General features: G+C 42.7%; 1 protein-coding gene across 1 annotated transcript in view; it reads right to left on the minus strand.

Moving 5' to 3' along the window:
• The window catches only part of LPCAT1 (lysophosphatidylcholine acyltransferase 1), a 59,042-nt gene extending 46,301 nt beyond the window's left edge, over positions 1 to 12,741 (minus strand). The window contains exons 1-3 of the mRNA XM_058800016.1: positions 12,520 to 12,741; positions 6,819 to 6,961; positions 5,139 to 5,353 (exon numbers count right to left, since the gene is read on the minus strand). Of these exons, the coding sequence (XP_058655999.1) occupies positions 5,139 to 5,353; positions 6,819 to 6,961; positions 12,520 to 12,636 (475 nt within the window). The 5' untranslated portion in view covers positions 12,637 to 12,741. The remainder of the gene's footprint in view (positions 1 to 5,138; positions 5,354 to 6,818; positions 6,962 to 12,519) is intronic.
• Positions 12,742 to 14,803: the final 2,062 nt, after the last annotated feature.

Here is a 14,803-nt window from a genome sequence, read left to right on the forward strand (position 1 = left end):
TGCCAAGCATTCACGGCACTAATGAATGGGAGGCAGCATTTAATGGGAAAGTTCTTCTCCCTGCTTCCAAAGAGAAAGGCAGGAAACAATGCAGCCTATAGGACAAGGAAAGGTCAGCAGTGGGAAGTAAATAATTGGTGTCCTCTTTAGCTTTAACAGAAGAAGTTGTGGTATATGGGTTGGTCTTTCAAAACGTGACCCACTTCCTTTAAGGACTCCTTGAGGGACAAAGACTTCTTTTTTATCTCAGAGACACCTGCAACGCCTCTATGAGGACATGATTTAATGTTTTAGCTTTCTGCTGCCAATCTAAAAAGTATTTAAGGCAGGCAGCAGTATTGGTTTGAGGGTTTCCTATATACTGCAGTTTGTACCTTCAAAAAATGATATTAATGGTGGTGGTTTAAAAGCATTCCAGTAGCAGTTTAAATGAGAAGGAATTTTTACAGAATTTTCCAGGACTCCAAGGCAAATGATAAACACATACCTATAACACACAGGTGACAATGCAAGTATTTTAAATCTCTCTGAGACAGCTTCTGTGAGACTGAAATCTTGCAGGACCATCTGGGTGCCCCCAGTCTGAAGAAAACATTGAATTTTGAAACAGAGGGTTTTAAAGGAGAAGATGAAATGGATAAGCTTGGCAACAACTTCAAGATGCTGTTCAGAAATGGGGAGCTCAAGTGTGTACTCAAGGCAGGCTACAACGCCAACACAGCATAGGATGCTGGCATTCATCCTGGTGACCTCAGCGTTCAAGCCCCTGATTTACAGTGTATAAAAGAGAAGAAATCTGTAATGCCTTCACCTTAGAACAGATTTTTCCATAAAGAGTTTAAGGACTGTTTTAGTTAATCTCCTAAGTGTTTAAATGTGGGATTCTCACAGAAGAACTATGGGGTTACCACAGTTCTCTTCCTTGTGTTGTACGGAAGGGGTGGGGAGACACTTCGGATGCAGGACTAAAGGATTAGGTTGCACAACAAGGCTGGTGGGTAATTTGGCACCTTTTAAGTTTTGAGATGAAAACATAGCCAGCTACCCAAGCATAAATGCTTTCCCCTGAATTACTTTCATTCTCATCTTTTAGTCATGATGCTTGAGAAAGGCCTATAATGCACTTTCAAAAAATGAGCTTGAACAAAATTTCATGAGTTTACTAGGTGCAGAAAAAACCATCTACAACAGAACTGATAGTTTTATAGCACTGTATGATTCTCCCTTTCTCTGTAGCTCTGCTGTGTTCTGCCAAACACAAATTACCTCCTTCCCCTTTATAAACTTAAGGTAACATATCATCCTGTACATTTCACAGGTACCAATTCCCTCTCTTTCAGAGAGTGGTGTTAGAGATATTGAGAAGTTGCCTAAAGTTTAAATTAACTTTTCACTTATTTTTAGTTTCTAAAAGTTCAGGCCACTGAAAATGCTCAAATCATAAAAGTGGTCACAAGTCTCCATCAATTCATATTTACTGATAAATTCCTTGTCCTTCTTACTGAAGCATCTCTGCAGCAGGACCAATCACTGCAGCAATGAAAAACTACTTTCATCCAGATTGCTTTAACTGCCAAAAATAAGACAGTGAACTATCCAAAATTTATGCACAAACCTTGTACTGAATTGCAGTGGGATTCAGCAGACAAAACAGGGATGTTTAAGGATCTGTACTGATAAATTGATCTGACTTCTTCAGACCATGTAAGGTATAACAGAATCCTACATGCCATTTTCCCACCGTAAGACTGAAGTGTTCCAGCAAAGTTTACATCTCCAATCTACCAAAACTCTGGCAAGTCATTGTATAGAAACATTCATCTTCCTTCAGCATCATGACATATTCCATCTGTTTGGCATTCTCTACTTCCAGATACTGGGTGTTTTTTTTTTATGATCATTGAAATACTGTTTATATTTGGGCAAGCAGTTCCTCCCCAGAGTTTGTTAACCTTGTGTGTGTGCCAAATGGATAATTTTCTTCACTACTGACCACTGACTGAAGAGTTCACAACTCTTCTCCTAGAACCAAAGGGCATTTTTAAATCTGGTTTTCTTTGTTTTCCTTAAAAGGATGAAGATATCTGTAAGAGTCACAAGACACAAGTCTGCTTCTGAAATTGGACTTTACAAACCAGGAGAGCTGCCTTCAAGTTAGACAGCAATAAAACCCTCATACACAAATACAGTTGTGGAGTACTTCCAATCCCATAAAGAACAGGCTTTTAGTCATCTGGACTTTCAAGTGGATCAGAAGCTTAATATTCCATGACTAACTAAGAGTACAATAATATAGGCAGCTGTTCCAGAAACCTATTAAAATGCGTGCAGAACCAATCTTAGTAACCATTTAGCAATCAGATCATTTTGCGCCTGCTAAAGCACCTGATCCCTCTGGTATACAGTGTACAATGTCTTAATAAACACTGTCATTACATCAAAAAGCCATTTATTTATATCATACTTGAATATACAGGATGAGGATGTACTCTTCACCCAAAGTCCTCATCCTTGGAAATTATCTTTAAATTCCCTCTGCCACTTTAATTTTTTAAATATTTAAGTCTGCTCAGCTACTTAAATGAATTTATTTTATTCAAAGCTTCCCAGAAGATTCAGAACAGCCATTCACAAGACTCAAGAGATAACAAGTTTAGGAACATCCAAAACCTTACTGAAGATGGTATACCAAGCTTGCAGGACTTACAAAACTAAAGAACACGTAATATGATTCTGACCTCTCTGGGATAATTCTGGATCAATGCCTAGAGTGTTGACAATTCACCAGGCAATCCAACAAAAACATGAGCATATTATCACATAAGAACAAGAGAAATATCAGTGGTCCAATAACATGAAATGTATTTTTTTATGTGTGTGCATGTAGAGAAGTGTTAATAACATTCGGATTACAATACTAATCAACTGAGAGGATAGTCAGCACTATCTGCTTCACAGAAAACTTCTCAAAGCAGTAAAAGAGATTTAAAAAAAATCAGTTTCACTGGAATTAGTTTTCAAGCCAAACTAATCAATACAGTATTACTACCTCTCCATTAAGGTCCATTTACCTAAAGAACACAAACTACTGTAATTAATGTTACTCATATAAAAGTCCACCCCTAAAAACAAAAATGGTTTTTGAACTCTCAATCCCAGTTATGACTTTTGGTATGCCTCACTTCTGTGGCATTTTTGTGAACATTTCACAAGTGACTACATAACTTCTGTGGTTGCACAGCATAAAGCAAATGCAGCTATACAAGACAAAACATTCACTTGTATGATTGCACTGTACATTCCAGTAATATTCCATCAAATCACTACATGTTCTCTTTTTCTGTAACTGGTTGTACTCACACATGAACTAAATGAAGTGAATAACTTTTAAAATGTATTGTAGGCAGTGTAGACTTTCAATGGAATGCTGTAAAAGTCACCTCAAAATTAAATTAGATATTTAGAAAACAATTTGATCTTCTTAATACACATTATTTGTGCTACCTTCAGGGGAACTACAATCTCCATATCCCTACAGATTCTCCTGGTTCCCACTGACTCTAATATGTGGGATACTTCAGTAGTCATCATAGCACTGTCAAATGCCATTCTGCCTTTTCATCCCATTGCAGTAGCACAACATGGACTGGAGTTACCCCATTTAATTTGGGTCCTCCAGACAGACCACCTTCAAATCAAAGGGAGCTCCACACAGACCACTTTTATTTTGCTGAGCCAGCAATTATTAAACAGTCAACTGAGTCACCTAAGAAGATAAATCACCCCCTGCTTCTATGTCTGGACTGCTCCTAAAGCCCAAGCTGGCCTGGATACACCTGTGCTGTACAAGACTGCCAACATACTGTCTCACAACAGTATCTTCTTTCAGTACTGAACAAGGGAGTTCAGTTTCTTTTTGTTTTCACACAGTGTTGTTTGCATACACTTGTTTTCAGAAACACATGCCTGCCTGCACCCTTTTCCTTTTTTTTCCAAAGCATCTATTCATTTTTACATAGATTTTTAACTGCCACAATTTTCTAAATGCCATTAGTAATATATTCAATGAAATTAAGATGCAACTACGGATCTGGCCTGAATTTTACCTCATACAGGCAGACCCTTTTATGACAAAATTCCATAAATCAAACTTCCATAGCCAACCACTCACCCTTTGTGGCCATGTCTCAGCTTCTGGTTTTGAATGTGACAATGTAAAAACACACTGTCAAATTAAATTTTAGAAGGATGTCAGCACCAATAGCCTGATTCCTCTTAGTTGCAAAGGAGCTCAAAGCTTTTGTTTAGACTTTTACATTTAAGAGTCCTACCCATGGTTGAAGTAAAATCTTTTGTCACTTTCATATTACCAATAAAAATCTACATAATGAGACACAGGGATATTCTTTGAACTTTGCTGGTCACTAGACACAAGATGCTGGGTTTCTCCAAAATGCTCCCACACAGACTTTGGTTAGAAGTCCACAAGCCCACAAGATTACACAATTTTTGCCTGTCACAACTGCACCAAAAATCACAGGTGTCCCTCAAATATTTGTGAGAACATATATGAATAATTCCAAAGATAGTATTCAAGCACTACTGACTCAGGCATCTGCTTTTGTAATGACTAAACCCAAGTGCACACCAATCTGCTCTTGTGCTCATCTCTCACACTCTGCCTGAAACAAACTTAGTGATGTGTAAAGGATTAGCAGCACTCCCTCAAGGCAGGGTAGTGTTCAGAGCAGACCACATTCCTAAAACACATTTCTGGGAGGGCACCCCAGCTGGCACCAAGTCTTGGTAGACTTTCTCTCTAGCATAAGTCTTTGCTTCCATAGCCCCATCCTAATTTGCTTTTCCATCTGGAAGGTCTTAAAATGCTACAAGTTCACTGCAAATTAAACCATGAGTTTCGATGGGATTTGACTTCAGAGAAAGTGGAAAAACAACATTCCCCTCCTGCCCCAATTTTTTCTATTGGCATTCACAGTTGACCAGTTAGAAAAACAATTCTCACCATATATTATACCAAATTTTCCTTTCTGTTTCATTCCTTCTCATACACATCCAGTGAACTTCCTAAGCAATCTTTTTTAATTTGTTCTTGAAAAATGAAGTATCTACCCACTTACTTCCCCAAACAGGAATATCTTTGCTTTCTGCCTTCATCACAATGGAGGCGAAGGTCATGGTCACTGGAATGGCATCAAAGTAGGAAGAGTGGGGAGCCACCGTTAATATTGCTGCTTCTGCTGGCAATGCCCGTCTGCCTTTTACATTTATCCAGTGGAATCCACCAGCAAGCCACATCATTCTCATTATTGCCTTCAGCAAAATATCCACTATCCTGTAAAGAGTTGGGAAAACAGTTATGTTGCCACAGGAACACCTTAAATAATCAAATTAAAAATGACATACATTATAAAAGTTCAGATAGGATATAATACTTAAAACAGAGCTGGAGCACTGCACATACTTTGTTCTTCTCTTTCTCAGCTGATTTAAAACCACTTTTTAGGTAAGATGCTGTTCAGCTTCATTTATACCTGAACACTAATTCATTCTAGTCTCCAAGATCATCATTTAGTTCATCATTAATTTCAATTCGGACTATGATTTAAGTTTTTTCTACACAATGCCTAATAAGGTTTTCTAAAAAACTCTAATAAATTCAGTCCCAAAATATGCTATTAGGATATTGCCAGAATGCACTTACCCTGGTTCTTGGTTTCAAGTTTACCCAAGCAAAACAGGACAAATGTAGGGAAAAAAGTCTCAAATACAGGGAGGCCTACAGGATACATATGAGAGCTCTGGAAATATTTTACTTTCTTCCCTTTCGTCATCTTCTCCTGAAGTGACTTGGATTTTTGTTTTTTGTGGATTTTTTTTTTTTTGCTGGGGTGGAGAAGGTTTTTTTGTGGAGTTTTGTTTGGCTTTTTAAACTATATGACAGTCATGAAAAGAGAAACTTTGAATCAACAGAGTACAAAAACTGAATACCACAAATTGTAACACTTACAGGGATTGGAGGCTGGAGAGCAGGGTAACACTGAAAATTGGAATAAATAAGGAAGGAGAATCTAAAAAGATTCAAAATAACTGTATGCAAGACTGAAGGCAGCCAATTATTCCATTAGTTATTGTATTGATATCACTCCAAATGAAATGTAAAGTGGTTCTCAACCTCCTTCCCTCCTGTGATGCAAAAAACAATCAGCTTCCTTCATGCTAATGCCAGCTCCTAATTTTAAAGTTGTCTATAGAAAAGGTGATATGTCCCTCCTTTTCTACTCCTCAAATGGCAGTTTTCATGGATGGGAAGACTACCTAAATTAGCACTGCAATATCAAAGCAACCACAGACTTTCAATAAGCACCAAAGTATGGGCAAGCCCTCAGGGAATCAACACAAGTTTTGTCAATTCATGACAGGGTAGAAGACAGTGGGGTGAAGCAGTTTAAAACAACAATTCAGAATATGAAATCTGGGCACATTCCACAGAGTCAATCTTCATAACAGAAGTTGACATTAGAGGAATAAATGCAATGGAAGATGCCACAATAAAGCTTCACACTACCTCCTCAATAAAGATAAGAAGCCAGAGTTTACCAGTGTAATTCCTGGCAAATCAAAGAGTTGAGGCATTTCTAGTTTCCCAGCTGAGCAGAGTGTTTAATAATTTTTATATTATTCTTTTGAAGAGAAGAGTAGATCTCTGAGACAGGTAAAAGGTATTTCCCACCCCCTCTATTCTGAACTGCTGAACTTTATAATGATCCTCTCAGTATCTCACCACACCAGTGACTCACTTTCGCCACCAGGAGAGGGGCTTTTCAAGCTCTTGCTCGTCAGATCCCATCGAAGCAATGAACGCAAAAGGCCAGGCCAGCAACATCATAAAAGCAGCAAAAAAGAGTCGGATAGGAAACAGAGTCAAGGTCATGAAGGCAATCTGCAAAATAAAAATAATAATAATAAAAACATTATTCCAACATAATTTCAGACTGAAAAGGTCAGTGATTCCTAGAAACTGATACCATTTCTTAACTAAAAAATATCTAATGGTAGAAACAGCAGAATACCATTTAATTCCAGATATGCCAGATAAGGTTAAAAAAAGCACACTTTTCAATATCACAATAGCTGGGCAAGGATGAGTAACAATGCATAAGGTGCTGCCTCTGTGCTTAATCTGATGCATCTCCAGGCTGCTCTGGAAAGATTAACTCACATTCTTCTCTTCCCCAATGCAGATCTAGTCATCATGCAGCTCACTCTCCACTTCCTCTCACTTCCCAAAACAGCTCAACAACCAACTCGCTCTGTAGGTGCACAAATCTGTAAATCTAGGGTAGGTGCAGGGAACACACAGCAGGAGAAAAGCCCAAGATACCACTTTCAAGCCCTAAGCTACCAGCCCACTGCAGTTGGATTTTACAGTGCTGGTTCAGACTGGCACCATCGTCTCATAACAACCACAATCTCACTCTCCAGAAGAGGATTCCAGTCCCTATGTAGACTCTGCTTTAGTTTGCAGAACTGACAGAAAAAGGAATTCTTTTTTCTTAGATAGGCTAGTTTCCCAGATGAACCAGTAAAACTTCACACACTACAATGGTCAGATAAGCATCAAAGTTACACCAACTCACACAACTCTGCATCCACAGACAAGACCACCATGCCTGTCAGCAAATAAAGGAGCATTCTGGAGATGAGAGCAGCTGCCTTCTAAGTTTCTAAAATGAGAAGGACCAGCCACTAAGAAATAAGAGAAGTAAAATGCAGGTGAGGACACAGACCTTTGGGATTCATACCCCTTCCCTCCCACTCCTCCAAGTCTTCTCCTAGCTCAGGGCAAATGTGAATGGCAGGTGACTGGCAGTGAGGTATTCCATCCCTTGACTCTCTGTACCAATGATCATTTTAGTGCCACATCACAGAATGAAAGCAGAAGTTACATCCATAATGCCATAGAAGATGGCATAAATGTGCAGAAAAGGCCTCTTGGTCTTCCAGAGACAGCAGGGATAGTAATGGCCAGCAAAAGCAAATGTACAGGGTCTGGCTGTGACACCAGCCTCTTTTTAGCAGGCAGTAGTTCAGTACCTGCTCACACAAGAAATTTGGCTGAAGAGAAAAGTATGTCTACCTCCTGAAGAAGGTTAGGAATCAAGAAAGGTGCTAACATGTGAAAAGTAGCTCAGTCTGTATCTACATTCAGACACCTTCCCAGGTAAGAAAGCTTCTATCCTGTAAAACCCATGTACAGCAAGTGTCAGTGTCAGACAAAGGAGGAGAAGATCCTGTCCCCACTGGCCACTGTCAGAGATCAGAATGCAGGAGAAATACACTCTGGCTCTGACCTTATGTGGACACTATTTTGGTGATCACATTCCTACATATTTGGGATGTTCATAGAGACATGTCTTCCATTGAAATTACGAAGTCTGTTTGGTAACAAGTAATGTGTGAACACCTGTGTTTTGAGATACATTTAAATACCCCTAAAGGTCCATCCAGAATTGTACTTTGAAGGGCTCAGCTCATGACTAAAGAAATCTCAAGAGGGGGTTGACTACAGCTTATTTAACATTTGCTGGTCGACAGCATCCAACTGAGTTTTTCAGAAACTGCAGTGCATACTGTGAAAGACCTATGCACAGCTTGTAATGGAAGGCTGCCCTGGGAAACTGATCTCCATTCTTCCATCAGACGGGCTTAAATCTGATGTAAGGCAAGTCACTTAAACTAAATAGGTATCATATGTTCCCCTTGTTTAGAGAGACTGCATTCAGATTTAAGTATGACCTCACAATGAAGGCACAAAATTTGAATTCAAGTTTCAAGTTCTCCAAAATATCTGGTGCTATGTATCTAAGCACTGAGCAAGAGAATCACAGAGTACCCTTGTTTCTACTTCTTAAGTCTTGTTTCCTATCTTGAAAACCAGTATCATAGCTCTCATGCACAGGGAAGCTAAAAAAAATGCAACTTGGAAATTACCAATACCATAAGAAACATCACTAAAACCAGTTTATTCCCAACAAAATTTCCATGACTTGCTACAAAGTAGCAGTCACAACACTGAGAAAGGAAATACTATTTGACACAGTAGATATTTTGATTTTTCTTTTACACTTATCAGATAGAAATTACATCTTACACTTCCTCACTATTATCACCCTATAGCTCAACTCGCCAAAGATGGCAGTGCAGGAGCTAGGAATTAATCCCTCAACCATTCTCTCACTACCCACTTCCCCTCTCTGCAAGTTCCCCAGCAGACACATCCACGGAGATAAATACAGCAGGATATATTTTCCTGTGCAGCTAAGCCAATCTAACAGATCGCTGCTGTGAAAGAGTGGTCCTGCTCACTCTCTCCTCAATCCTCCCCCTGAGTCAGCTCTAGCACTTATGTGAGCCACCAATGAGCCAATATAGCTCATTAGTGAGAAAAAACACAGCCATCCCAGCAAAAGAAAATAATCAGAACACAAAAACACAATGATATGCTGGTTTAATGAGCCAAATCAGCTCACCAAGGCACCAAATGAACACCAGTACTGGTGAAATAAAAGGGCCAGAAACACTGGAAGAAAGGAAAATGGCACTGTATTGTGTTTTGAAGCAGCAGGGAAAAAAGCTACAGATGCTTACTGACAGCTCCAGTAATGCTTCTGCCTGCTCTGCAGTGGTAACAAGAATCAAGGGCTTGGACTTACGTGACAGGTGCCCAGAAAATGTTAGTATGAATAAAATCCATGGTTAATAAAATCATGTCTGTCTTTCTCACAGAAAGAATATTTTTATTATAGTACTGAAATCAGGTAGCTTCAAGAATAACCCCTACTGTTACCCTCAGATCAGAGTAAAATAGCCATAATTTCTACAGATGAGACTGTTCTGAAACAGCCTTACTGCTTTTATGCTCTTGTAATCTCCCAGTTTTTCTGAAGTCAATGAAAGATGACTTGAACAGCTCCTTGATGGTCAGAAGGATTGCTCTTTCTCCTCGTGGTTATTTACCCTCTCACTTTCTACCTTTCTTTCCCTTCCACAGTCTCAGGCTGGGACATGCTAAAAAGCATCTACTTCTGAGCGGCACTGATGAATAAAAAAGCTAATCTAACCTCTCGAAGAAGAGTGCAGGAAGAGGTTGTAGCGAAGATAATGGGGCTATCTGGCACACCATCAGCAACAGACACCAGACCATGGGACAAAGCAGCCTTGTCTCCCAGTCCCCCGGGCTCCCTACTTTGTGTAGCTACATTCCTAACCTTCCTCGATAGCCTGTGCAATCCCAGGAACCCCGTTAGGTTCTCAGGACACACAGAAAAGCCTGTGACACAATGTATGCCTGCAGCTGAACAGGAAGTGAGTTCAGCTGCAATAGTTCACACCGAGAGCTCCGTGGCTCTCCCAAGGCTGTTCAGAGGAGAATTGTCACTTCTGTAATTCACCTGGGGAGCACTTCTTCTCAAGTGGAGCGGTTCCACAGCTCTGCTTTAACAGCTTCTGCCTCAAGCACAACTTTTAATCAGTGAAGAGGCTGGAAAAGCATGACTAAGCCAAAGGAAAAAATCTACCACAGTTCTGTATTCCAGCTTATGGACTTTTTCCTGCATAAAACTGCAACAGTAAGACTGAAGGGAGGTTGGGTTAAAGAACTCTGTGCTGCTGTATGTCAGTGACAGACTGCTCGCTTAAAAAGCAAGTGAGATACAGTCTGGTAAGGAGGCTGCTCCTTTGGCCTGTGCACTGTGACAAACTACAGCAGCTTAAACACATCTCCTCATCTTCACTGAAAACAACAAATCCTTGAAATCCATTGGCAAAGCTCACATCTCACACCTAGGAACAGGGCAGCCCACACAGAAAGCAGGTGTGCTCTACAGCCAGACACTTCCCTGACGCAGCACCTCAAGGTCTGTCAGGACTAATATCAGCAATGCTAGCAGCTCCTGTGAGACTCAATACTGCAAAAACTGTCAAACAGAGTCTGCTCTCCTCTCCCAGCAGTATTTTTAAAATTTTTTATAAATAGCCAAGCAGAAAACGACATTAGTTGTTATAACTGGAGACAATCCTAGTCCCTATGAACATGTGCTATCTCTGCTTCTCTCTGCTCCCTGAAAGACTTTTACCTCATTAACTGCATTAATCATGACTTTAGGAACAAAGTATGGTTTGGAAAGAACAGGAAATCTTTGCAACTATGCAATTTATTGAGGAAGCTCTAGATAAAAACTAAATTAAGTAGATGACACAAACCTTTTCTCCCTTTTCCAGTTCAAGCAACAATTAATGAGCAACCACTGAATACATACTGGGCAACTTAATAAGAAGTGAAAACCTTTTCTGCTTGAGTATACTATAAATTCCTTGGCTGTCCGATAAATGAGGCGCATTCTGATGTTTTTTAAGTCAGGCCATACATATCCTGTGTTAAGCATCTGGGCAGCAACAGGGCAATGCAGCAACGAACTTCATTCAAATGCAAATCAAAGCTGGATCTAAAGCGCCTTGACCCAAGAGGTTTAATATTAGTGAATCACCATTTCCAATGTTAACAGGTACTGAAGGCTGTCTGTCAGACACCCAAAACAGCAGCATTATGAAGCATTACAGTGATGGAAGTGGCAGAAATGGCCACATTCCCTCATTAGGTGAGCCTCTGACGGTATTTCTTCCTCCAGCCAGTGACCCAGATCTTACCGAAAGCCTAAGACAAGGGCCATGCCCTCTGAATTCCCAACCACTTACTGCTCACCGAGGTGCGAGGCGAGGCAGAGGCACGGAGGGGAGAAAAAAAAACCCTAAAACCAAACAATGAAATAAAACGCCACGCAACTGCAAATTTGCATTTTAATACCGCCTCCCGTAGTCTCACCGCTACCTGCACAATACAATACCTAAATTACGCCGCAGGGACTATTTATCCAGGGGCAAAACTTCAGCCGCACCGGGATGCCTCGGCCCAGGTTAATATATACCTTGACTTAACACTAAAAAAGAGCGGCTCCTCAGGGCTGCTCCTCCGTCCCCCATTAAAAAAAAAAAAAAACCAAAACAAAAAAACCAAAAAAACACAACACAAAAAAAACCCCGAAAACCAGAAAAACCGAAAAAAATTTCCCAAATCTCAAAACGCCAAGAAAGCCCATAAAAAGACCCCCAAAACAAAAAAAACACCAACAGCTTTTTTTTTTTTTTCCTTTGAAGGAGGCATGGGAGCACAAGTTGAGGCGCACGCCCCGCACTCGAGCATCACGGCCGCCCCCAGACTCCCTCCCTCCCTCCCACCCGGCCCGGGCACGGCCGCCCCCGGCCGCCGCCTCGCACACGCCCAGCACCGCCCGCTGCCCGGCTCCGGGCTCACAAAGCGCCGCCGGCTGGAGCGGAGCCCCCGCCCGCCGCAGGACGCGGCCCGGCAGCCGGTGCGCCGCGGGGGACGCGCGGAAGGCGGCGGCGGTGAGGAAGGGCGGCCCGGCGGCCGCACGCCCCTACCCTGGCTTTCTGCAGGGGGCTGAAGCGCAGCTGGTGCACGAAGGGGCTCCGAGGCGGCGGCCCTCGCTCCCGGCTGCCGCCCGCGCAGCATCCCCGGCCGCGGCTGCTCAACTTCATGGCGGGGCAGGACGACGGGAGGACACGGGAACAGCGCGGGCTCTGCGCGGAGGTGGCCGCCGGTCCCGGGTAGCGGCGGCGGGCGGGAGCGCGGAGTGCGGGCGGCACCGGCGGCCGGAGCGCTCCCCGCTGAACGCCGGCCCCCGCCCTCCCGGCCGGCCGCGCATGCGCCCTGAGCGCCGGCAGCAGCGGCTCGGCTGCGCGCCGGTTTCCGCGTCGGGTGGGAATGGGAAGCGCCTGGGAATGGGAAGCAGCGCCGGCGGCGGGGTGGGCGCGCACTCTCCCGCCCTCCTTCCCTCCGCCCACCTACCCACCCTCGGAGCGTCCCCCTCGGGCATGCCGGGAGCGCGGCCCCGCCCGGCCGCATGAGGGTCGCCGCCCGCCTCGCATCCCCCGCGGCTGGGGGGGGCAGTGAGGCGGGCGCGGCCCCGGGGAGCTGCCGGCAGCGCTGCGCAGGTGCTGGCACCTCGCTGGAACCCCGAACGGGGGCTCCGCTGGGCGTACGGCAGCCGAGGGGGGATTCAGAGGAAAAGGGGAGCGCTCCGGGCTGGAGATGGTGTGAGGTGCCGCGGCTGTAACGGAGCGCCAGGCGGTGGGGCTGGGTGGGCACCGCCGCCCTAGCTGGGAGAAGCCAGGGTTGCTGCTGGCATCACGCGGCTGGAGTTTGTGCGGTCCGTGGGGAAAGCTCTGTTCCAAGCAAACCTAGAGAGTTTTTAATGAAGTCTGGCTAATTTGCACCGTGGGATCTTGACAGAGTTGGCTGAGGAAGTAGCTAAGTTTGGGGTTTAATCTTAAAATGAAAAGTAAGTTATTAAGAAGTAAAGAAAATCGTTCGTGTTCTGTCCATTTTCAAAAAATCAAGCTGGGTGTCCTGTACTGTTCTTTACTGTTTTAACATAAACCACAGGCAAAACATTAGAAAAAGAAACAAGAGAGATAAGTTTATCTCCTAATAAAGGGATGAGTAAGATATCCTTAGTGTCAATCACCTCGATCACCTCGGCTTATAAAACAATTCTGATAGCCTTATTCAGTAACACAGGTAAATTGATAAAAGTAATTGCAGAAACATCATGGCTTCTGTTTTTAGTCTAGTAGGCTTAGAACTGCAAAATGGTCTCTGAGTCTTTTCGTTAATACCCTATGTACTTCTAATGACTAATGCTGTTGAATGGTCAATGTGTTAAATAGAGAAATAGTTATGAACTTATGAAAGATCAGAAGAGTTTTCAGAGGCTGGTCTTCGTGGTTTTGGGGGTGTGCAAGTTTCTGCAGCCTCAGCATTTTCAAGATTTTTATCAGAGACCCAAGATCAAGTCACTGTTAATGAAATCTGTGGATGTGCTAAATGGTAACTTAGTAAACTACTGTGAGAGCAACTGCAATGTCATCTGGACTGCTTAATAAAATTAACACTTTCAAACAGCCAAATATGCAGGCCAAATTTACTGCCAAATTTTCCAGGAATACAAGCCATGCCTCTGGAATGAGAGCTTATGTCTTAGAAAAAATTGTCTAAAAATTATGCCAAGCAAGCTGTTTTGGATAAGGTACGGTGTGTCCAGTCTGACTGTTGGATGTACTACCAGCATTACAGTGTGTATTAATGGGAACTGAGAGTAGAACAAGGTGTGTGGCTCTTGACATTAAACATCAAGTGGTGCAGGAAAGACCTGGCAGAACATTGTAGTACTCGAGAAAAACTCTTATAATGATTACGTTCTGAACCCATTATCAATTTGTCAAAAAGATCTGCAAGATTTGCTGTGCTAAAGCTTTTTAGAATGGTAGAAGAGAAACAAAAAAAAAAATCAGTGGCCAGGAACTGAGATAATGTAATGCAAACGTAATGGTTTTAATCAAAAACAAGCTCCTTGGCTCAGATTGGGATTGGTAGTAAGACTTACTGGCCTGTGGTCAGAGTATGTGATCCGATGATCCCTTTTAACCTTACACTCTCTGAAGTATTTTAGCTGCATTCCAAACAATTTGGCTGCCCTCATCTTTTTTCCCTCTCCAGTAACTTCAAGCCGGTTGCTGGTTCAGCCATATGGGGCTGGTTTCAGTAATGAATGACAGATTTTTTGCAGAACGAAGGAGAGACTCTAACAGGACCCACATGCCACGTAGCCAGGGAGTTCAGTGCAGCTTCCCTCAGGGCTCTTGA

The sequence above is a fragment of the Ammospiza caudacuta genome, chromosome 1 (genome assembly GCF_027887145.1).
Source record: "Ammospiza caudacuta isolate bAmmCau1 chromosome 1, bAmmCau1.pri, whole genome shotgun sequence".
NCBI classification, from domain to species: Eukaryota; Metazoa; Chordata; class Aves; order Passeriformes; family Passerellidae; genus Ammospiza; species Ammospiza caudacuta.